This window comes from Corylus avellana, chromosome ca1, assembly GCF_901000735.1.
Source record: "Corylus avellana chromosome ca1, CavTom2PMs-1.0".
In the NCBI taxonomy this organism is placed as follows: Eukaryota; Viridiplantae; Streptophyta; class Magnoliopsida; order Fagales; family Betulaceae; genus Corylus; species Corylus avellana.
The window spans coordinates 45,157,430-45,182,599 of record NC_081541.1 but is presented as its reverse complement, the minus strand read 5'-3'; the positions used below and the strand labels follow the sequence as shown (position 1 = coordinate 45,182,599).

At 35.8% G+C, this 25,170-nt stretch overlaps 3 protein-coding genes across 3 annotated transcripts; 2 read left to right on the top strand and 1 right to left on the bottom strand.

Moving 5' to 3' along the window:
• LOC132167662 (protein JINGUBANG-like) lies at positions 1-1,650 on the top strand. Its single transcript, XM_059578675.1, has one exon. It carries the CDS (start codon positions 83-85, stop codon positions 1,388-1,390), a length of 1,308 nt encoding a protein of 435 aa, XP_059434658.1. The 5' UTR covers positions 1-82; the 3' UTR covers positions 1,391-1,650.
• Positions 1,651-4,222: 2,572 nt separating this feature from the next.
• On the bottom strand, positions 4,223-12,206 carry LOC132183101 (ubiquitin carboxyl-terminal hydrolase 24). The gene is made up of 7 exons (XM_059596502.1): positions 11,822-12,206; positions 9,858-10,520; positions 9,524-9,708; positions 8,158-8,405; positions 6,467-6,612; positions 5,941-6,117; positions 4,223-4,737 (listed from the first exon to the last, which is right to left on the bottom strand). Exons 1-7 carry the CDS (start codon positions 11,834-11,836, stop codon positions 4,549-4,551), a joined length of 1,623 nt encoding a protein of 540 aa, XP_059452485.1. The 5' UTR covers positions 11,837-12,206; the 3' UTR covers positions 4,223-4,548.
• Positions 12,207-16,989: 4,783 nt separating this feature from the next.
• LOC132188284 (glycosyltransferase-like KOBITO 1) lies at positions 16,990-24,449 on the top strand. The gene is made up of 11 exons (XM_059602707.1): positions 16,990-17,470; positions 18,756-18,905; positions 19,054-19,106; positions 19,577-19,685; positions 19,797-19,931; positions 20,157-20,201; positions 21,899-22,086; positions 22,177-22,318; positions 22,977-23,023; positions 23,217-23,304; positions 23,687-24,449. Exons 1-11 carry the CDS (start codon positions 17,108-17,110, stop codon positions 23,969-23,971), a joined length of 1,605 nt encoding a protein of 534 aa, XP_059458690.1. The 5' UTR covers positions 16,990-17,107; the 3' UTR covers positions 23,972-24,449.
• The last annotated feature ends 721 nt before the right edge of the window (positions 24,450-25,170 follow it).

Below are 25,170 nucleotides of genomic sequence, written 5' to 3'. Positions count from 1 at the left end.
TCTTTATTCTTCTCTTTACAACCCCGCTCCCCTTTTACTCTCCCTCTTCTCTCTCTCACTCTCTCTCTCTCTCTCTCTCTCTATGTTTTTCGTATTACCCTTTTCCATTATAGACTCAGCGAGAGAGAAACAGAGTAATCCAATGGATGCTGTAGCCGGAGAAACCGTTAAACCTTCAACCCCTTTATTGTCTGCAGCAACAAGCACCAGCAGCCTTAGTAGTACCAGCAGCGAGGCCGATGATAGCCCGGCAACATCCCACCGTTTCGAGCTCCTGGATGTTAAGGGTCAGTTATCTTGTGTAACTGTTTCTGGGTCACACTCATATCGACCGTTGGCGGTTCTTTCCGGCCATATTGGCTCTGTTTCTTGTCTGGCCTTATGCGGTGAATTCATATTGAGCGCTTCACAAGGCAAGGATATCATAGTTTGGCAGCAGCCTGATTTGAGGTTGTTCACAAAGTTTGGACAGGGAGATGGGTCTGTGAAGGCGCTTGTAACGGTCGGAAACAAGGTCTTTACAGCGCACCAAGATAGCAGGATCAGAGTTTGGAAGGTGTCAAGAAGCTCAGAGAATGTTTTCAGGCTTGTTGACACCCTTCCGACAACTAAGGACTATTTGGGGAAGTTCATGAAGCAGAGCAATTATGTTCAAACTCGGCGGCATCACAAGAAGTTGTGGATTGAACATGCGGATAGTATTTCTTGCTTGGCGGCCGAAAATGGGTTAATTTACTCAGGATCATGGGATAAGACCCTTAAGGTGTGGAGGCTATCAGATTTGAAGTGCTTGGAATCGATCAAGGCACATGATGATGCAATTAATGGGTTGGTGGCAAGTAAAGGGATTGTGTATTCTGCTTCCGCGGATGGGAAGATTAAGGCTTGGGGAAAGGAGGGGAAGAGCTCACATTCTTTGAAGGGAATTTTGGAGGGTCATAAGGATGTTTCACTGAATTCAGTGGTGGTTTCAGAGGATGGAAAATGGGTTTATGGAGGAGGATCAGATGGGTTTGTGATGGGGTGGGAGGGGAGTGGGAATTTTGCGAGTTGGAAGGTTGTTAATGAAACAAAAGCACATCAAATGGCTGTTCTGTGTATGTCTCTAATGGGGGAGATATTGTGCAGTGGCTCTGCAGATAAAAGTATTGGTATTTGGAAAAGAGAGGCTTATGGGAAGCTTAGTAAATTTGGTGTCATAAGCGGCCATGAAGGTCCAGTCAAGTGTTTGCAGGCATCACCTAGCAATGTTGGTGGTGGATTCTTGCTTTACAGTGGAAGCCTTGATAAAAGCATAAGAGTATGGTGGGTTTCCAAGCACTCAGTTAATAGAGATGATGGCGCCTCTCCAAGGGAAAATACAGTGAAGAATTCTATTGTTTTGTGTTAGGAAGTTCTTTCATGGTTTGTGTAATGAAGCACCGGTTCCCTTTTTCAGTGTCTGCAGTGCTTCCAAAATTGGTCTTGTAGTTTCTTCTTGTCCATAGTCATACAAACATCAAAGAGTGGAGAATCAAAGGCAAAAAGAAGGGCAGAGTTGAAGCCTAACATGTCTTAGAGTTGGTTTTTGGGGTTTGAGATTTTATTGTGTAGTTATACGATAAAGTCTTGTTTGTTTGTTTGTGATTTTGTTTTTGTTTTTGTTTTCCCTTTTTTTTTTGGTCTCTTACAATCTTTACATTTCTTATCAATTGTAATTAGGGTTTGAGGGAATCAATCAATGAAAATAAATTATATTCTTTGCTATGTTGCAGCTTTTTGTAATTTAGTGAAGAATAATCATGTCTTATTGGATACCTGTTCTTGCTTAAGACAAAATAACATGGCATTGCTACCCTTGAAGATGACAAAGCTACCCCACTACTAATTTTAGGAAAGAATACTATGATGTTCTCAAGAAATGCTAGAAGCTTTACCAACCAGAGAACATCATGACACAGTTTGCTTATTGGTAATGGCCTAAGGAATCTTTTCTTCCATTAAATGGTTTTTTTCCTTTCTCCTATTCCTAATCTCCACTTATATATTCTTCCCTTTTTTCCCTCTAATATCTGTGGAGACAGGTGTCTTCTATAAAGAAACTAGTCAACAGTTTAAAAGAGAATAGTTAAGATCAGAACTAGCTAATAGTGTCCTCTATAAGGCTCCATTAGATGATGGAATATTGCAGTTGTTCAATATCTAGTGTTTGAAGAATATTTAGGTTTCAGAATATTGCAGAAGTTCAAAATTTTTTAGTTGTCAGCAACTTTCAAAGGGTGGAAATGAAAGATGCAATGAGGGATTTCCTCTGCCAAATTGTCATAAAGGGTTTAATTTAGTCATCTCATTTTACTTTCTGCAAGTTTCTTTTCTGCTCCGTTTACTTAATGAGGATGTAAGAAAAAACAAAAGAAAACAGTATTTGAATCTTACATCTGCAATTGCTAGTAACCTAAGAAACAAGTAACCTCCCCTCCAATGGGACTCTTACCTAAGCTAACTTTAACTTTTCCAAAGCATCTTTAACTTATTCTTTTCCTCTTCCTTGGGATAATCCCCAATCCTTAGTTAAGAACATTCTAATGGTTCAAAATCAAACTGTAACATTGTTGACCACCCCTTTTGCTGAAATTGTCAGTTTAATATAAGGAAGCAAATCCATAGATTTTCCTTCTTTTTGCCTCATTTTACTCCAAAGGGTTGAAGGAAGGTAGTGCATTAATCTGTTCTTGATCAACTTGATTGGGCCACAAGTCCTAAAAAGATAAGGGTGGTCCTTTAACTCCTCTTAAAGCAAACATTCAGCTTGTTGAAGCCGCAGGCGGTGTACCAACAGTATAGTCTTCTATGTTCAACAACCGGTCAGCAAAAGTGACCCATGATCCACTGTATTGGACCACCAAAGGCCATAAAGGAGAAAGAACACTGAAACACTCTGGTTCGTGTGAAAGCAAGCAAGCTACTATATAAAGCAGCAGTTGCCTTTTACCCATAAAAACAATATAAGAGCGTACTTAGGGTACTATAACTTTTACTACAAATTCTTTACAAACTGATATAATAACATTTACTATATCAACTACTAAAATGTGGACTGGCACAGTCCACATAACACTTAAAATATGATATGTCACGTGAATTTGTAAAGAGATTGTAGTAAAAGTTGTAATACCTTAAATGTTTACTTTCTTTTACAAATTGTTTGTAAATTGTTGGTGGAGATTCTATATTTTATTTAGTATATATGTTGTTATAATAGAAAGATCAACTACCCTCTAATCTAAATTGGACCACCCTTTACTCTTGGGAAGAAACATTTCTAGGGCCAATATATATACATGAATGAAATCAAAGCAGTCATCTCGAGCAACTATAAGAAAACTTCAAAAGTGGTACAGCCAATCCGCACCATCCATTACTGCAGGCCTCTTGTAGGCTTTGAGGGACCAACCCAAAAGTTAAAGCAACTAGGCTGGGCAATTTCTAGGGAAGAATGAAACATTTATATATTCAGTTGAATGAAGCTGACCAAACTCAGAACTTTTGGAATATGAATGGCAATTTACATTGGTTTATTATTTCATGTATAACCCATTTAAAATGAGTTGGGAATTGAAGGATTTAATAAGTAGTAAAAGGATAAACAAAACCATTCATGGAAGCAAAAAATGAAGAACAATGGAACTTGAGCTTTTTCAATTCAGAATATACTAAAAACCAACACACGGTTAACATGCCATATACTACATATGGCAGTCTTTAATCAACCCTTAATTTACGGTTGGTAGAAACTACCACGTTAACACTGTAATAACTGTGCAGTAATTTCTAGCGTTATTCTTTTTCTCAAGATCAGAACTTTTTAGCCAAAGATTCAGTAGAAGCCGTCAGACTCAATAATAAAGGGATGTCAATATGCCGTGTTTTTATTTTTTATTTTTTTATTTAATTTAATTTAATTTTTTTTATATGCCTAGTTATTTCTTTGTATATTACCACCACTAAGAAACACACAGATGCATAACACGTACAAAAACTACTAGAGAAAATAGATTAAAAGAAGTATTAAAAACTTAAAATAACGAAGTCTCTTTCTAAATCCAAATTTATTCAAAAAGGAGAATACGCATGCCTTCATATGCATAGAAAACCAGATTATATACCAAACCAAAAGAAATCACCCTTGGTTCTCAATTCAAAAACTCAGCTCATACGGGGAAAAAAGTGAAAGAAAGATGTGAACTTTCATAAACCTTTGTACAATAGAACGTATCTTTTTGAGAAGAGAGAGATTGTATAAATATTAAGCATCCACTACATTTAGCAATATGGCATTAACTTCAATACATGTTCATTACAAGGACTCCAAAACTGCATGACATGACTATAAGCCAAAAGAATAGTTACAACCTTTACCACTCCATCCATCCATCCTCATACCGAAAATATCCAAAGCACTCACCAACCTTCATCAAAAGATGGCCTTTATCCTGTTGGCACCTGACTAACATGTCAAATCTTTTCCATAAATTACACAAATGAGACTAAAACTCCTCGGTTGCCTCACTATACTTGTTTGTAGAAGAGGACATACGCCTGGTCATGCAACACCTTATTTGCACCAATGGCATTGACTGATGCATCATCATACCGTAGCCACTGACCGTTGGGATAGCGAGCATCGGCTGTATAGTGCCCCTTTGAGGGTTCCCTCCCATGGTGAGTGATTGTAGCAACAAGTTCATATTTTCGACCCTGTACAAAGCAAAGAAAGAGAAAAACCATTTAGCCTGTAATTCTATTACAAATATCCACATGCTTGCTTCGATTTGGCAGTCAAAATAGAATTATTAACCTCAAAACTTGATTGGGATATTAAGAAAGAATGTTACATGATAAATTTTGACGATTTCATTACAACATGATATTATAAGGAAATCGTTAGCAGAACATCCTAAAAAGATTATGTTGTGACATTTGTTCTCGAGATGCACAAGTAAAATACAGAGTAAAAATCACAATATCCAACCCCATCAAAAAATCCTATACAGTAGGTGCACATGCACAAATCAAAGGTAAATTCAAGGCAGGATTGCAAAGTAAAAGTAGATGCACAATTGCCCAACTTTTCAGCACTCCCATATAATTAAGTCATTTGCATAACACCTACACGTGTGAAGCATTAATATTTTGATTGGTCTTAGGACTTCTCTCCCCTAGGTCAGGTTCAAACCAAACACCTATCTCAATCACAACCCACCACTCTACAACCTTAGCCAAGGGAAGGGAGGAAGATCAGCACCTCTTAAGACCAGTGGATCAACAAAAACTATAGGAAAGAAGCCACAATTATGTTGAATACACTTCCTATCAGTAAAGCAACATAAGAAGACATAAAGCAGCAGCTTTAGCCCAATACAAAATTAATCTACACTCTCTTTACCTCTAAAAAATAAAAATGGTGAACACCCAGCCAAGTTGCATGAAAAAATTATCAATCAATCTTAAAGGAGAAAATAGATTTATGCAAAGTGATTAACAAAGGAATAGTATCCATTTTAAAATTCTACGTGCATCTTCTTTACTAATTACTGTAAATCGGTGGCTAATGAATTAGTTTTCTATGATATATTTTCCATACAAGGGTAACTATATTTATATATATCCAATTCATAATAAACTTATAACTGACCAATGGTATATTAGACCATTACCAAACAGCCAAGGTAAAAGGATGACAACCACAACAACGGCTACTTCTAAAATAACTGACATCTTTTCTAATTATGCAATGGTCATAACTCCAGTATTCAGCACCCAGAGGAGCTAGATAATACCAAAGAAATTGTTCATAAAACAGAAGGGCATCATGCAGAAGGCAATAACTTCAATTTAAAAAAACAAACGACAACAGCAGAGTATTTATGTGTAATGATAACATAACACTAGGAGCATCACCTCAGTAGACGAAGAAACAAGTAGTTCACGACCCAACACCAATTCAAGAGGAAAGCGTACAGGCTTATGCAACTTCGTGCTTCCTTGGCTTCCATAACTAAAACGCATGAGGTGCAATATCAATATCTTTGAGAGACTCTGTATCTTAAAAGATTTGCTGGCAGTCACAACACCTGCCTGAAAACCATCAAAATTAAACAATATTTTAAAATCTGCAGCAAGAAGCATATGACCTAAATAGGTCATTTAAACTATTTAGCTAAGATCACAGATAAACATGCATGTACGCATGGAGACGTGTTGTGAGTGTATGCCTATGTCAGCAAAGGGCAGAGAGAGAGAGGAGTCTATCATTCTCAAACTAGCGATGGCTGTGCAGAGCTCTTGTTTTCTCTTCTTCCTCACTTGTGCAGTCACTGATCTTGCAGATTCTTACCATTGTGACCACCCAACTGCATCTAATGCTTCATACAAAAATGCACCAAGACCCACACACTGACCAAAAAGACCAAAGAAAAAAAGTTACCTTTCCAGTTGTTGACGTTCGGTACCCCTCAAGAGATTCTGGTGCAGAAAACAAACGAAGTGCATCCTCAATAGTACGAACTGCTTCAGGATAAATATCAAGGTGCAGCAAAAGAAATGGTTGAACAGTAGCAGAAGCTTTATTTCCTGCTCCACACACATCGACATCAGGAGAAAAGAATACATAGAACTCATGACCAAAAGAAAAAGAGCAAGATATTTAATCCAAACTCTCTACAGAAATTAAAAGGTCAGATATGACAGATGTACAAGATTGAGGACATTTCTCAGCATTTCAATAGAACTACTATTTTTTTCCACAAACATATATGGGAAGTGAAAAACAAAATTAAGTATAGATATTTCCAGAGTAGGCCCAGAAAAAGACATCACTTAACTATTATTTTGCTTTTGTGATCAAGCTATTAAGAGTGAGTCATTTGGCATGGATTTTTGATGAATAATAAAAGCCCTCATACACTAAGAGTATTCAAGAGAGCCAAACACCCTATAGGCTTCTATAATCTAAAAAATTAATCAGATCTACCAGATTCACTGAGGCAAAATTAGGAACATGTACAATAACCCAATCCAAAAGATATCTTAGAAAAGAGGATTCTTGAGAAAGCATGTTGGACTTGCATTCCTCAAAGAGGTGTCCATTCCTTTATCTCCAAATGCTCCACATTAAGAAAGCATAAATAACTTTCTAGATTGCCTCTTTGGGCTGCCTCAACTCTTGAAATTTCCAGGAATGAAGTAGTTCTAGGATGTTACTAGGTATCACCCAAGAAACCCCGAATATGTTAAGAAACAAGTATTAGAGATCAGTAGTAAACATGCAATGGATGAGAAGGTGATTAATAGCCGCTTCTTTCTTTTTGCATAGGCAACACCAGTTAACTATAAACAAACTCCGCCATCTAACCATGAGGATTCTACCCTTTGCTGCTGTCCATAAGAAGAAAGCAATGTGAGGAGGGGCCTTAACCTTCCAAATACTTTCCAAGGGAACGAACAGTGCTCACCTAACTGTAACATTTTATAATAGCTCTTCACCGCGAAATTGTGGCTGCTAGCCAGTGTCAACAACATACCATCCCCCTTCTTTTGAATGAGTTTCCATGGAGTATAATAGATTGAAAAAGGAAACAGGAGAAAGGTCTCCACAACATACTATCCACTTCTCTCGGACGACTGTAACATTTGACATAGATGAAAACCAAATTGGTCCAAAAACCATGCACAAATACTTGAAAATAGCATAATATCTTAACTAAACATCTGGAATTGAAGAAGCAAAACTACCTGCTTATCTAAAAACAACTTGGATACAACGGATGAGCTTGTTAGAGACATTTAAGGTGTAGTTTATAGAAAAGCTATCTAGCATGCCCAATTGTGCACATTCACTTTGAAGATCACTTCGTAAATGGTTCTTAGAGTGGAGGTATATTGGATAAAATGGTCATTGTGATTTCACATACATTTTCTTTTAATTTTAATTTTTTTTTTTGTCTGCATTCTGATTAACATACGAAAAGAAAAGATGAGAAAGAGATATAGCATTCTAAGGCAGTGAAAATGGAAAAGAACAATAACCAGCATACCCAAGTCGAGGGAACATAGAAAAAATTAAGACACCAAAAAAGAAAATCAACTGTAGTTGCATAAATGACAAAACTGCCCTACCTCTTGCCTTCACCAGACTTCTCAACTGTCCTCCAAATATATCACTTAGTTCTGAAGGAACAAAACTTTGAGTTCTTGTTACTGCTGATTTGTTCTTTCGGCCAACTGTCTCCCATTCATCATCTTCAGCAGAAGAAACTAGAGATGATTTGTTTCCATTAATGCTTCGAGAATGTCCTTCAAGTTTAAGTAACTCATCATGCATTTGATCCATGATGAAGCTTAGAAACTCCTGAGCATCTTCCTGCCTGAAAACGATAACACCAGAGACCAACTTAAATTAATCACAAACACCTAAAAATAAAATCACAGTTGACAGCAACCAATATCAGGCATAAAGATGATAAGCATGCTAGATTTACCATGCATTTTCCAACCTCTATTTATATTAGTCTTATAGGCTTCTTTTCTTTTTCCCCAGGGCTGACAAAATATTCACCAAATCAGCCAAACAAAAATTAAGATTTTTTTACCAGTAGGCCATTAACTTCTAATTTTCTCACTTATCAGCACCATATCTGGTATTCTCTGGTAAAAAAAATATTGACAAGAATAGCATTAAACCATGCACCATGTCCATATTAGGAAATGACAGCTTCATAACAAAAGCAATAACCCTCTGACAGCAGAAAAACTTTCAGAAGTTGTTTAACATAATGCTAAAGTACAAAAGGAAAGCAAAGGAAATATAAAGATAGTCATGTTATGTCCAACAAGCATCAACCATGAGAAGGCACCGTATTTCAACAACATAAAGTTTTTGACAACCTAAACATGCCAATACACGGCTAAAAGGGGTCAAAGATGCAAACATGTCACTTGGTTACTATTCATTAAACTACAAGAAAAGATATAACTCCATAAAAAAGATGGAAGCAGGGGAGAAAAGAAATTCCACAGAATGACAGCAGACTTTATGTCTGTCTAATTATCTTCTTTTTGCCATAAATTTATCGACATGTTATTTCCATGCCACATCGTTGTCACTCGGTTACTATCCATTAAACTACAGTAACAGATATAACTTTAAGGAAAAATACACCATAAAAAAGAAGATGGTGGCAGGGGAGAAAAGAAACTCTCACGGAATGACAATAGAGTTTACGCCTGTCTAATTATCTTCTTTTTGTTATGTACTATAAGATTACAAATTGATAAGAAATCACCAAGTGTATATAATTATACTATCTCGCTGTGGTATTGTTACATACATCACACGAAGGATTGAAATATCCAAAGAAATTGTTATATTCAATCCAAATCATCACTTCAAAAATTGGATATGGATAATTTAGTCCACTCCAATCTCTGGATATGAAATGCAATGCAATAAAGGAACAAGCATTGAAACAGAACACGCACACACCTTGGTCTGCCTGAGATGCTGCTTGGCACATCTGGAGTAAAACATTTCAGAACCCCTTCAAACATGGCAGGCCTAAAAGGTCTACCAGTCTCAAGAATAACCATATCTTTCTTTAAGCTTGAATCATTTGGCATGTCAAAGTCAGCAATAAATTCGGCAAATGCAGTTAATGTCGGATAGCCAACCTAAAAAATCAAAGTACAAGATGGGCAGATTAGGCATGTATTGGAGACTATATTTTGACAGCATAGACATAACATACACAATTCCTGCAGAAAATATTAACATAAATGTAGAAAGAATAAATACAAACAATTGCATCAAGAAAATAGACCTTAGGGATGTTGCGAGTTCTCAATTCCTGCAGAAGCTGAACGAAAGGAGAGCAGGATAGAAGAGCCTGTAGTGTTGCATGAAGAAAGCACAAGTTCCCCGAGTTTATTAAACCTCTAGGTAATAGGTTTCTGGAAGACATAACAGGCCCATTAGATGTCTTCTGTAAGTCGTCTTTGGCGAGAAATACAGATGAATCAACATAATCTCCATTCAGCTCTGTGTTCTGCAATTTCAAGCTTAAAAACTGATTTGAGGGGCCATCCTCATTCTGGGATATAACCAACGAAGTTGAACCAATATCGTCTGGTTTCACTTCTTCACCATTAATATGAGGCGATCCGTGGCTGGAATCATCAATGGTTCCATTTTCTTTTGGAGTTTGAAGTGCTGCCGGTAAATGCTCGTTTGATATTTTAACACTCTTCAGCTCATTGTCCTTCTTAAGCATATTTGAGAGCGGAAGCACATTCGGCTCTTTTGGAGAATCCAACTGTCTGCTTGATTCACCAAGATTACCATCCAAAGATTTTCCAGGAACAAAATTCACTGAACCAAATTGCAATTCTCTCTTCTCCACCGGCTTTTCGGCATTCCTAGACGACTGCTTTAGCAGCAATGACTTGGTTTCATCTTCAGAGAATGACCCAAATACTAGCACCTTCTAAAGTGAGCAAACACCATGAAAAACAAACAGTCAAGCAAGAACAATAATCATAATAGCTTCACAGATCATACAAAAATCAGTATGAAACAAGCATTGGACATCTAATTACACATCAAACCATGTTATTTTGGAATCACATAACAAGTTAACAATGTTGCAAAATAAAAATATCACGAAAATTTGTAAAGACAGATGAACTGTTTCCTCATGCTTGATGCTTAAATCTTTTAAAAAAAAATGAATCAAGGGAGTTACAATAAAGGAAAATACCATTCAAGTAGGTATAAGACACTCAAAGAGACATTGAAATCTTAGCCATACATGTCTTAATCATAATTAAGCAGGATAGATTCACCCAAGAGATCAACTGATGCCACATGAATAATTGATACTAAATCACCAATGCACTGGGTATCATCTGCATAGAATTGCATTCCACAAATGTCCATTTGCAATCTAGAGATGATATAAACTTCGGCGCACACCAACAGGTTTCCCCAATCATATAGCAGCCTTCACCAAAAGCAGAAGACGCCAATTGGCAAATTCTAACTCTGCATAACCAAAACCATATTCAAGTCTTTCCCTGGAATGCCGCTATATGCTAAAAGCTACGCTAACAGTCCACACAACTTGGAAGCCACCTTCAAGAATCTATAAACAACGACGATTTCTAATGCAAATAGCATTTGTATCAACTAGTTGAAGACAATTATCATTCCCTCAACCTCTTACCTCTCCTTCCATCTTCCAAAGGAAAAGCTTTAAAACAGATGTAAAAGCTTAAGCCAAAGTTACAACCTTATCCAATCAATGGTCAAGAACGACCTGCTTCAGGAGTTGGTGACATACTGCCTTTAAACCCCCAAAAGGTAACATGGTTGCCTCAATCACACAGTTGCTATAGCACATTGCTTGCCATTCATCTCATGTGTACCGCACTTATATGGGTACATGAGCTTTCTCTCTTGATGGAATCCATCAATGCCAATGTGCCATCATACCCGTAAAACATAAATTCAAAACCAAAAGAGCTATAAACTTGAGAATATTTACATCTCAGTAATCCACAATAGAAAATCGCAATTTTCTATTCTTTCTTATCCAACAAAACTTTCTAGGCGCAAAACCTTAGAACCCCTCCAATTGTCCTTTCATGCATGAGATAATCCACAATTCAAACATGAAAATAAAAATCCTTCTTCCAACTACATCTCATAAACTCAAACACCCACAAACCAAAAATACAAAACCAACATAAAAGTTCAATCTTTAAAGAAACAAAAAAGAAAACTCACCTTAGAAGCACTCATATTGTTGCTTAGAAGACAAAATATCCGAACCCAGAACCGTTGAACAAAAAATAGATTTTAAAGCAAAAAAGTATTGTATAGGAAAGGAAAGGAGAGCAGAGGGGACAAAGCTTAATGGGGTATTAGGAGGAGACCCTGAAGGAGCAGAGGAGGGAGAGGCGTCGATTGAAGACATGAAAAGAAGAGATAGCACTGAGCAGTGGCGAGAGAGAGAGAGCATTTAACGAAGGAAGGCTCCCTTCTTTGGCCCTCCTGATCAACCACAAGCTTAAGCATTCCACTGCACACGCGGAGAAGAGAGATAGAGAATGGAAATTTTGTGGTTTCCTTGATCGGTTAGGGTTAGGTTTTCCTATTTTATTCGGAGCGATTGTGTTTTTTTTGACTTTTTGTTCAGATTACAATGACAGTAAAAATAAGCAATTATAAAAATAAATAATAAATAAATAAAGACAAGCATTAATTGGTATTCCTAACAAATGTCTACTAAATAATTATTGATATAATTGTTTGGTAAAGAGTTTTGTTGTGAATTTTGTGTGTGAATAATATTAATAAGAAGTGATTCATATAAAGTAAATATGAGTTTTGAATTTTTTTTAAAGAAAAGTGAATAAATTTTTTTGGTAATAATTTTAAAAAGATATTGATTTTTTTCTTGGGAAATTTGAAAATAAGGCGAGATGGTTGCCAAATGGGGGTTTTTTGGAAATTATTGTGCAAAAGATTTTAGAACTTTTGGCTTTTCAATCTCTAAATATTCTTCGCAGATATCAATTAATCAAAAGGATTTTCGTGTGTCTTATTATTAAGATGAATACTATAGCTTCATTTGGCTTGTGGAATAATTTATTGGAATGGAATAGTTAATCCTATGTATAACTATTCTTTTGTTTGGTAAAACACTATTCCTGAAAATAGTTTATTCTCACGGGATTATTAATTCTATACACACAGAATTAGTTAAGCCACTAAAAAATAAGTGATTTAACTAATCCTTAAAAAATGAAATACATTTTTAAAAAATACCAATATATATATTTTTTTAAATAAAGAAAAATAAAGTGAGTGGCTTTACCACCCATTGGGGTGGTCGGCCACCCATAGAAGAGGTTGGGGTGGTGTGACGACCCCCAGATGCCTTGAGGGACCACCCTTGTCACATTTTCGGGCAACCACCCATGAAGCTCCTCTGGGGAGGTCGCGGCCACCCCATGGATCATGAAGGGCGGCCACTTCCGTGAGTGGCCAACCACTCATTTCAGGTTTTTATTTATTTATTTAATTATTATTTATATATGAGTTTGGAAAAAAAAAAATATGGAGTTTTTCGTAATTTTGATTCAATTTCAATTTTTGCATGTATGTTATTACCAAATTAAGGAATTAGAATATCTCTTCTATTCCTTGTAGTAACTATTTATTTTCCAATAGACTAGACATTTCACAAAGGAAACAAGGTAGTCATTTTTTATGGTGTTTTCCTTGTATTCTTCTCATCCTATGTGGATATTATTTTATAAAAATAAAAAAAATAAAAAAAAAGATCAGTGTGTAAGTTTTTTTCATTTTTTTCTCCCAGAAAACAATATCCAAAATTCACATAAGATGAGGAGAACACTAGAAATAACCATAGTGTTTCTTTATTGTTAACATATTTAAAAATAAATTACATAACTGATAACTTTAAAAAAAAAAAAAAAAAACACTTCTCATAAATCACTTTCAATAAATAAACACAAGATATTTCTTTAAAAAAAAAAACTAAACTAAAACACAAGTCAATTTGTTCAACTATGAATGTTCCTTATTAGATATTAAAAAAAGAGACATGTTACCCAACAATTTGTAAACCATCTTTTTTTTTTACAAATTCAATAGACAATCATTAGATTTGTAGACTCATGTAGTTCTACACAAATTTAATAGTAAATTCATTTATTCAATATGAAAATAGTTAAAAGGTGGTTGAAAAATAATGAATTATATCATTTATTTTTTTAAAAAAATTATTCAACTATTATGGTGGCTATCAAGGTCGTCTCACAACCGCTATGAGTAGGGACGGAAGTCACGGAACTGGGGAGGCATGGCCGGTGTACCCCGCCCCACACAAGGTACCTAACTCTAACTCCGTCCCTGATTGCAAGACCACCAAATCACCACAACAAACTTTTATTTTACTTTTTTTTTTTTTTTTTTTTACTATGTAGATATATTTCTCGGATTTTTGTTTTTCAAAAACTATACCAAATTTATTTTCTTTGATAGACCCACTTACAATACTTTTTTAAATATGGCCTTCACCAAATAAATTCTCAATTTTTATATTTTTTGAAAACTCTTTACAAAACCCAAATTATTTGGTATATTTGGCAAACTTTTAAAAAATTATGTTCGTTTTTTAAATGTTAAAATTTTTTCTCAAACATCACTTATTTAAACCGATTTCGAATCTGGCCATATCACCCCCAACATAATTTTTTTTTTTTTTTTTTTTTTAAAAAAAAAAACCACAATTTTTTTAAAAAAACAAAACAATTTTCATAAAATGACAGAGTTTTTCTTTAAATTGGGTTGACGAAATTTCCTTTAATTTAGTTTATAAAAGTGACATGTGTCCCTTGAACATGTGAGATGCACATTTTTTTTAATTGCAGGAACAAAGTTTGAATAAATTTTATTAAAAACTCGTGCATCTCACATGTTATTAAAAAAATGGATACATGTCACTTTTATTGACTAGGTTTAAGGAAATTCCTCCAACTCAATTTTGAGGAAAACTTTGTCCAACTTTGTAATATTATATACAAAAGTTTATAAGAAATTTCAATAAATTTTTTAACATTCATATTTGGAAAGTGTGTTGTTCCAGAAGACTCACAGAGTAGGACATTTCTTAACAAAATCAACTCTATGGATTTTGCTATGGACTTCCTTAATCTGGTTGATCAATGATTTGTCATAACGTTATCTGTCTTAAATTGCCATATTTTTATAAATAACCATCAAAGGAAAACTTTTTTATATAAGAAAAAACACATTTCTAATTCTAATTTTACATATTTCCTCTAAAACAAATAAAAAAAAGGGACTACACGCGCAAACGACCCTTTTGGTCTTATGCAGCACGTGTGAATTAAGTATAACAAATAGGTGTGGAGAGTAGTACTACTCTTATTATTAAGAAAAAAAATAGTTTGTTTGCTCTGTATTTTTTTTTTTTTTTTAAGGAAAATCATTCTTATCTCATTAATAGAGGAATTAAGAGCATTAAAACTCTTACAATCACAGAACATAACGTTCTGAAAGATCCTAGCCAAAGCTAAAAGATCAAAGTCGTAACTAAAAGATTATACATCAAAGACGCCAAACATCCGCTAACCTATAACTAATCTTCAGTTGGAATAACAGATCTGCGCTAGGCAGACACAAACTAATGCATAGGTAGCTCTTATTCCTTGACCCTGGGATCAAAAGGACCCCATGCCGACACACATCCTCCTGAACCCGAAAGCTAGGATATCGTTCACATTCACAACCCCAGGGGTTTGGACCAAAATAACAAGCGAGGAGATCAAGAGAGAGGACATGACCTTATTACAAGCGGCAAGAAAAACAAGAAAAATATAGGGAAAATCAAAACAATACAACTGAAAATTTAAAAATAGGAGCACACTAGGTGGATGACACCAGCCGGAAGAAAAGCCAATCGCGTGCTTGCTGGAAACCGATGCGTAGATGGCGTTGGAAGCACATCGTGGTGGGGACACGTGAAAAGACCCAGCAGACGACAGTAAACGGCAAAGCTGGCACGGAGGAGATCGGGGGCACACTCAAAGAAATTTGGGGGAAGTTTGAGTGAATTCCCCATGAGCGGCACCCACAAAGTGTGCCCAAACAAACACCTAGCAAGAAAAAATAAACAAGCAAACAAAGAACAACAACAGGGAAAAGAAAGTGAAATCCAAAAACAACCAGAAAAAAGAAAAGAAACACAGATCGGGGAAGAGAGGGGGGGAAGGAAAATGGGGAATGGAGAGGGGAACAGATCAAGGAAAGAGAGGGGGAAAGAGAGGAGGGGGGGAGGGGGAGAAACCCCTCCCCCTCAGCTGTGCGGCTTTGTTTGCTCTGTATTGTTTCTGGTCTATGTTATTTTCTGTTTGTGTTGGCTTTTGTGTGCGTTGTAGTTTTTATTGTCATTTCTTACAATTTTGTAAATTTTGTAAATTTTCAAATTATGTAGTTTATAGCTATAGGTATCGAAACGCTTGAAAAATATCATACATTAAAAATGTCGTATGTTATCCAAGTAGCTACAAAAAATTTCCTTTTCCAAAAGATTTTTTCTTCACTTTTGTCGAGACCCTTTTTTCTTTGGAAAATCAAAAGATAGTTTTTAACCTAAAATTTGTTTTTAACATAGAGTAAAAACTTGATGAAAATATATTTAGAGCCTATTTGAAATTGCATTTAAGGGATCTAAAAGTACTTTTAACACTCAAAAAGTCAATTTGAAGAAAAAAGTACTCGTTTGATAAAAAAATTAAAAGCGCTTTTAAGGGTCTAAAAAGCTTAAAAATGACCAAAATGCACTTTTGGTAAAAGCTTAAAAATGACCAAAATGCACTTTTGATAAAAGCTTAAAAATGAAACTTTTGCCCAAAAGCTCTTTTTTACTTAAAAACTATATTTCTAGAACGCAATCCCAAATATGCTATTAGAGCATGTTTGAGATTGCGTTTTAGGGGTCTAAAAGTACTTTCAATACTTAAAAAGTCTATTTGAAGAAAAAAATATTCGTTTGGTAAAAATATTAACAGCGTTTTTAAAGGTCTAAAAAGCCAAAAAATGACTAAAAAAACACTTGGCAAAAACTTAAAAATAAAGCTTTTACTTGAAAGCTTTTTTTGGCTTAAAAATTATATTTACCAAACGCAATCACAAACAAGGCTCTTAATTATCATGTGTAACATACAACCTTTTTAATAAGTAGGGTTTTAATGTCTAAAAATAGCATAAATTTGTTCTCTAAAAATAAAGAAAGAAGCCGAAATTCAATAATTTGAGAATTGATTGGAGATCCTAAATCCCTGATCCTATATATAAATATTTTGAAAACTATGACCATCTTTATACCATTTAATGCCCCTCAAAATCACCAAAAAAGAGAAGGAAAAAAAAAAAAACAAGAAAAACGGCTAAATTCATCTTCATCACTTCAAACTTGCAACTCTTTCCTTCCAAATTTCAAACACACGCACGCTCAACATGCCCAACCACCACCAGCACCACCTCCAGGCCTTGCTCCGCTCCACCCCACCTTCTTCATCCTCCTCTGCCCACTCCTTCACCTCGAAGCTCCTCCTCCTCCTCACCATCCTCCCTCTTACCCTCGCCGCCTTGGCCTTTGTCCTCCAATGGCGTGGTGGAGGCCTCACCGACCCCACCACCCGTTGGGCTCCTCCGGGGTCCCAGCACCTGTTCCCTGGCATGGACCCCTCCCCTCTCTCCCCCACCGCCCACCGCCACTCTTCGTCGTCTGATTGCGTCAATCTCGGCCGTGGATCTTCCCCTTCGTTCCCGTACTACCAAGGCTGGAAGTTCGACTCCGTGGCCAATCTGAGGCCCAAGGTTCGGTTTTGTTGTGAAATTCTACGGTTTTTTGTTATGTTCATGTGTTTCTGTATTTTGCTCTTTAACATCCAATCTAAGATCGTAAGTTTGATTCGAAGTGATATTTTGGTTTCTGGGGTTGTTTTGTTTCTGGCTTTTGCTCTTTATGCTCCATCCTAGTAATAAAAGTTTAACTCTTAGGTGAATTTTGGGTTATGGGATTGATCTGTTTCAGGGTTTTGCTAATTTGCTCTTTATGATTCGGATTTTAGTGCTAGTACTGGTCCAATTTGAGGCCTAAGGTTCAATTTTTTTTCGTGAATTTCTTTTTATTTTTTAGAGGTTAGTGTGTTTCTGGGCTTTGCTCTATATGCTCCCATGTACGACCAAAAGTTCGACTCGTTGTGATATTTTGATTTATAGGGTTGATCTGTTTCAGGGTTTTGATTCTTGTGATTCGGATTTTAGTGTCGGTATTGGTCCAATCTGAGGCCCATGGTTCGGTATATTTTTTTGGCTGAAATTCTTCACTTTTGAGGTTGATGCGTTTCTTGGTTTTGTTTTTTATGCTCCAATCTTAGACCAAAATTTTGACTCTTTACTGATATTCTGGGTTTTGGGGTTGGTCTATTTCAGGATTTTGATTTTTGTGATTCGGATTTTTGAGGCAAAGTTTGGTTCTTGGTATTTGGTAATATTTTGGATTTTGGGATTGGTGTGATTCTGGGTTTTGCTTTTTGTGGATTGGGTTTTTGTGAATAACTGCTAGATTTCGTAATGTGAGGTTGTTTATTTCTTGTGTGAGTGACTGACAGTAACCATTTGTTTGGTTGCTGAGAAAAAAAATCGAGGTCAAGTAAATGGGGTCAAAGTGTTGAAGTTTTTGCTTTACCTTCTTGTGGTTGTTGGAACTGAGCTCAACCGAGGTCATTAGTGTGTTATGCTTTATAGAGTGGTGGGTCATTTGCCGGCCATAAGGTTGGTTCTTGGTGACATTGTTGGGTTTGGAAATTTTCTGAATCTGGGCTTTATTTTTTAACTGATCTTTGGGTGGGTATGAGTATTTTAGTTGCCTTCATTATGAATGTTATAGTTGCCTTCATAGTGGGAGACAGAGATTGGTTACGAGTCTGATATGGATTATTGGATCCATCTGATATTGGGCTTTGCTTTCCGGAAATTGGTATTTGAGTCAGAGATTAGTCCAATTTACTACTTCTTAAAGTAATATTATGGATTTAATGTAAGGTCCTATTCCTTTCCATGTAATGCAAATAATGCAGTTTTGCTTCTGAATGTGCAGATATGTATTACGACAAGCACATCAGCTGGATTAGATCAGATCTTGCCATGGATGTTTTATCATAAGGTTATTGGAGTCTCGACCTTCTTGCTTTTTGTGGAAGGAAAGGCTGCTTCTCCGGATGTGTCAAAAGTTCTGGAATCTATCCCAGTAAGTCAATATGTACCACTGCTCTGGCTGCTTGAGTTCGTTAAAGTCAATATGTTTCTCTTGCATATTTTTGGAGTTGCTCTACTCTGATTTATATATGTTTATTTTCGAAACCTCTTTAAGCATGATTTTTTTGTTGCTTTCTCAGGGAGTAAAAGTGATATATAGAACAAAAGAGCTGGAGGAGCAACAGGCTAAGAGGTTTGTTGACTTTTACTTTTGTGGTTGCATCATGCATGTTTGATTTGAAGTTCTTAGGTTCCTTATCTAGGTATTTCTTCACTAGTTTTCTGTTATCCTCGAAGTTTTGAACAACTATGGAGAGGAGAGATGAATATAGATATATGTAATTTCTTCTTCTATTAATTTTATCAAATTTTATTTTTTCCTTTGAAGTTTAGTGTTATATTACCCTTTTCTATGTGTACTTAGCTTTTAGATCATTTACATTTTTGTTTTTAGTTTTACTTCTGTGTCTTTCTTTCCTTCATCTTGCTGGAACATTATTGATGTATTTGATGTGAGTAACTTCAAATTTCCAGCATTCAATACAAGATATTTGTTTTTAATTCGTTGATATATTTCTTATACTGCCTCTTTTTAATTGTTTTTAAGATATTTGTTTCTTTTAGTTATTTATCTTTTTTGCCTGTTGTTTGTGGTATTGTCAGCCGGATTTGGAATGAGACATGGCTTTCAAGTTTCTTTTACAAGCCTTGCAATTATGAGCTATTTGTAAAGCAATCTCTCAATATGGAGATGGCTATTGTAATGGCACGGGTATGGAAGACAATATTCTCATGTATCTTGTACCTCTATTTTTAGTCTTAAGTTTGATGAATAAATTGAGTTAATTTTTCTCAAGATGCTCTCTTGCTTATTAAATATCAGGATGCTGGCATGGAGTGGATAATTCACCTGGACACAGATGAGTTATTACACCCAGCTGGTGCTCGGGAATATTCCTTGAGGCAGTTGCTGCTTGATGTGCCTGGGAATGTGGATATGGTTATATTTCCAAACTATGTGAGTGAAACTGTTTAGATTTGTTCTAATCATATGGACGGGGTAATATATGAAATGCATTACTTATTAAAAAAATATATATATGGACGTGGTAATATGCAGTTAGGGAACTTGTAAAAATTGCTTTAACGTGCTAGTCCTGTCATTCTTGCATACTATCTTCTTCTATGAGCCATGCCATTTGTTACTTGTATTATAACTAATTATGATAATTGTAATTTTTAGGAGAGCAGTGTTGAAAGAGAGGATGTTAAGGAACCTTTTAGTGAGGTAAATCTTCTTTATCATTCAATGTCCTTGCTTTCACTTGCTTGGTTCAGTAGATTTCATAATGGAACCCTGAAGTTAAGGTGACCATGATATGTACCGTGGCCTTTATGAATATTGTGTGTTCATGTTCGTTGTTGTTTTTTTCCTTAAGTAAACTAGACTCATATGTCTAATATTTGCATGTTCATTATCATGATGAGTTCACAAATTTATGGATTATTCATCAGTAATGCCTAGAAGCCAATATTCCTGATTGATTGATCTGCAGGGAGACATGGTTATTGCAATATGTATATCTAATGATGGTTTTATATCTTTCTTTTTGGGTTATTTACCAATGAACATCAGAGCATTTTAGAATGTAAACCTAGTTACCTTGGTGCCTAAAGCTATGCTAACCCTTTTTCCATTGAGCTTGTCAACACTCAAGTTTGTTTGTTATATCATTTCTTAAAAACTAGTCTCTGGTTTGGTAAAATTATTTTCTGTGGAGTGCGTGGGCACAATATTGTGTATCAGATTGGATTTTAGAAGATAGTTAAAATTTGTGCAAGTAATAGGCAGTTAAACGATGGAGATACCTCTGATTGTCAAAAGATATAAGGCATTGTAGAACATCAAGTAAATGGGACAAGGCTTGGTTGGAGATGATGATTCTTCAAAACATTCAATATTTTAATTAATATTATCAGCATTAGGTGAATAAAAGTATAATTACGTTATAATTTATTATTTGCCCCGAGTTTGGTCTTCTTCAATTTAGTTGCTTGCTATGTAACTATAAAGAATGTGTCCACCTTAGCAATGGTCTTCTTCAAAGACTCACTATGAAATTTCAAAGCACCTTAGCAATTAAACTATATTCCAGAATCAAACAAATGCCATATTAGTTGACTTCAATTTGGTTGTGCTTGTATAGCTCCAACTAGCTGTATGACCCCTTCCATGTTAAATTTCAAAGCACTTTAGCAGTTTGACATATATTCCAGAATCAACAAACACCAAATTATCGACTCCAAATTGGTTGCTTGTATAGCTCCAACTAGCTGGGTGACCCCTAACTCAACCTTGCAAAACGGTATCTAATGAAATTTTCCTGCATTTAGAATTTTCAATTGGGTTCTTTACAGATCTAAGCTTGACACACAAGGAAGCTTGTTTGTGGATTTTTTGGTTTTGGAATTCAAGAGTTGAATTGGATTGACCCTCAAAGTGGTTTCTTCAATCGGCGCTTTGTCTATAGCATTTTATTTTCTTTCCTGTTTACTGATAATTATTTATCTACATATATAATTTTGCATTGACCTCCCGTAGTAAAGTAACACAGTTAATGTGATAGATTGGTTCATTTATGAGAAACTTTTGATTAGTTTATGAGATACAAAGTTTGAGCTTCATAAGAGGAATGATATTGTTATCTTTGTTGATTGGAGGGCATCTTGGTGGAGAGGAAGTGGTGGGCTTAGGTTAGGAAAAGGAACACATGGTAAGGAATGCACAATGGACAACTTCCATTTAAAAAAAAAATGTTTTGTAGTAATGAGTTGTCACATAATTCTATTTGCTGCTGTAGTTAGACAAATGTGGTAGGAGTCTATTTATTGTCTTGCAAAATGTTGTGTCATATGTTTGCATGTCTTTGAGGTTACCTGTGTGGTATTTAATGTAGGTCTTTTCATGTTCTTGTACACAAACAGGTATCAATGTTCAAGAGGAATTATGACCATCTTCCAAAGGACACGTATTTTGGCATGTACAAAGAATCAACTCGTGGTAATCCAAACTATTTTTTGACTTATGGAAATGGCAAATCAGCTGCTCGGATTCAAGACCATCTTCGCCCTAATGGTGCACACAGATGGCACAATTATATGAAAACCCCAAAGTATGTTAATTTCATAGTGGAAGAAAAAAAAGCAGTGTATTTATAATTGGCTTTCTGATATCAATATTTTATTCATGTTATTTCTGCTAGTGAAATTAAATTGGAGGAGGCTGCTGTTCTACATTACACATATGCCAAGTTTTCAGACTTGACCTCTAGACGCGACCGGTGTGGCTGCAAGCCTACAAAGGAGGATGTCAAAAGATGCTTTATGTTGGAATTCGACAGATCTGTGAGTCTAGTGATTTTACTTTTGCTTCTTTTTTTCTTCTATTACTAGTACCATTATATGAACATAATGAGTAGCAAGAAAAGGATTACAGATTTTTTTATCACAGACTACATAGTTTGTCCATGTGCAATGTAGAGCAGTGATGTGACCACTAGGAGGTGCTAAAGTGCACATTGTAAGCACTTAATCTAGAAAGCAACACCAACCATACAGATTAAGTTGGTGTGAAATTCTTGAAGCCTCGCAGAAGCTATAAGGGAAAAGGGGATAGATGATGTAAAAACTAACCACATATAAATAAATAATAAGGCTCAAGTGAAATAATGATGCTACCTCTTGTTAATGGTTAATTTTAATGCAAACCAATTAGTGGGGGAATGCTGGATTGACCTGGGAAAGTAGTGACTACAGTGCATAGTTGTTGGCTAACTTTGAAATCCTGGAAAAGGAGGCTTCCAATACTGCTGTTGGATGAGACATATATATAGTTTATTGGTTTTGATGTTAGTCTGCCATGTCAATGTTGATCTCCTGTAGCTCGAGTGAATGCCAAAGAAGGGCTTAGTTTGTAGGAGTTATCCTGGCTTCCAGTAGTTGGCTATGTTTTGTTTTGGATTGCATTTCCTTCATCATACTAAGTAAACATAATACATTGCAGGCATTCATAATTGCTTCAACTGCAACAGAGGAAGAAATGCTCAACTGGTAAATATATGAATGGAGAAATTAATTTTGTTCCTTTCCCCATTTCTGTGTTCTATTTTCCTTTTGAACCCGTTGTAGTTTTTTGAATTTTCAAATCTCAGATTTCTGAAGGAACCCTGGGCATGAGCATACATACATCTTTTTCGTCTTTGCTTATGAATTAATATATTTTTTGGCCTTTTTGTTCAACTAGGTACCGGGAACACATTGTTTGGGGTGACAAAGATATAAAAATGAAGCTACTGAGGAAGGGTATCTTAACTCGCGTATATGCTCCCATGGTAAGCATGGTTCTTCAATCTTAGAGAGAGGGTGGAAAAACTAGAAAATTAAACGAAAAAAAAATAAAAAAAGAAAGAGAAAGAAAGAAAGCAAGCAAGTAAAGACAAAGTTGTAAATGAGATTTATCAATTTCCCCCATTCGGTGCCTGGCAGAAAATTGGTATATGCCGGTTTTCTTTTTCCTTCAAATGACAAGAGCTCTTTGTAGTTTTGCTTGTTGATTGTGTAAAAAGTGAATTTGTTCCCATAGCTTTGTAAGGTTTCCCCCTCCCCAAATGAACCTTTTAATATTAATATTACCATATTGTTATTATTTTTCTGCACCAGGGTTCCCTTACTTTTTTATTTCTTCCTTAATTTTAATGTTATTATGCGTTTCAGGCCATAATACAAGGTTTAAGGGAGTCTGGTGTCTTCAGCTCTGTTATTGCATCTGCCCCGACAACTCTTTCCAAGGAAAAATTTTTGTCGTCCATTGTTAGTAGCAACTCATCTAGAGCTGTTGCCTCTGAATCCCTTCCCTCAAGAAAGATCGGTGGACGCAAAGGGTATCAGGCTACTCTTAGGAAGATCTTGGATATTGAATCTGCGGCATCTTATGAAGCAGCTGTTCCACCATTGTCCCCCCCAGGAATGGATGATGACCACCTCATCTTAGATGTGTGACATATCTCCTACAACGACTGCTTCTTCTTCTCCTGCTTCTGCCTATTTGGATGGTTTTTCGATCATGTCCATTCACTTTCTAGGGAAGAATCAGGAGAGAAAGAAAGAGCAGGCAGACTTGTTACAGGGGTGGTTTCATTATTTTTTCCCGATCGCCGTCCAAGCACTAGTTTACGATTACGAAATTGATTTGTGGGTCAAGCCTTGAGTTGGCAACTTGGGGTGTAACCAGAAATCTATGGTCTCTATTCTTGTGTATAGAAAGTAAAATGTTTACAGTGTCGAGGGATATTTTCAGGTTACGGCTGTGTATGTATACCTTGAACTCTATTCTAACTGATTTCTTATTGGAATCTGCTTTAGTGAGCCATGCAAGGGGGAGTTAGAACCTCCACCTCACTTATAATGGGGTTTAGTTTCACAGTTGAAGTTCTTTTTTTGTATCCAAAAGTTAATACAGAATGGTTGTCTTCTCTACTGTACTTAATGGAGAACGCCAAAATTGAGAAAGCTCTGCTGGTGTACCAATAGAAGTACTACTGTCGAAAGATAGGAATGCAGGTATCTTTTGTCTATCAATCGATAATAAGAATTGATTCAATATAACTAAATGCTGGGATTTTGCCTTTTTTTGGTGTTATGGAGTAATTTAATGAAGATTCTCATCAAACTTGTAGTGTTTTCTATGTGATTTTTATACAAATATTCTTCTGATGATGATTCAAACAGCTAGCAGTATATATTCTGCACCAAAGGAGAGCGGTGGAGTTTCATATGCCTATTTTAGTCACTTTAGTAGGGGTTCACCTCATATTCCGATCTCCTTACCATTATCTTTTTCAAGTGGTGGGGCTTCATGTTTCACGCCAGTCATTCTTCTAATCTTAACAATAATTGTAGGATAAAAACTGTAGGACAAATCTTATAAGCTATATTTAGTAAAGCTTCGTGTTTGATGCTTCAGAGGTTTTAAGTTGGAATATTTGCACAAAAATGTCTAAAATGTCATCTTTACTGATATAACGAGTAACAAATTTTAAGAAAAACGTCAATTTGTTAGATTATACTAACCTAGTTCTTGGTTTAGTGGGAATTCAAGTTTTAAGAGTAGTCATTATGGAAGTGAGACTAGGGGTCCGTTTGGGATTCTGGTTTCAATAAGTGCGATTTTAAAAATAGCGTTTTTGAAATCGCTACTT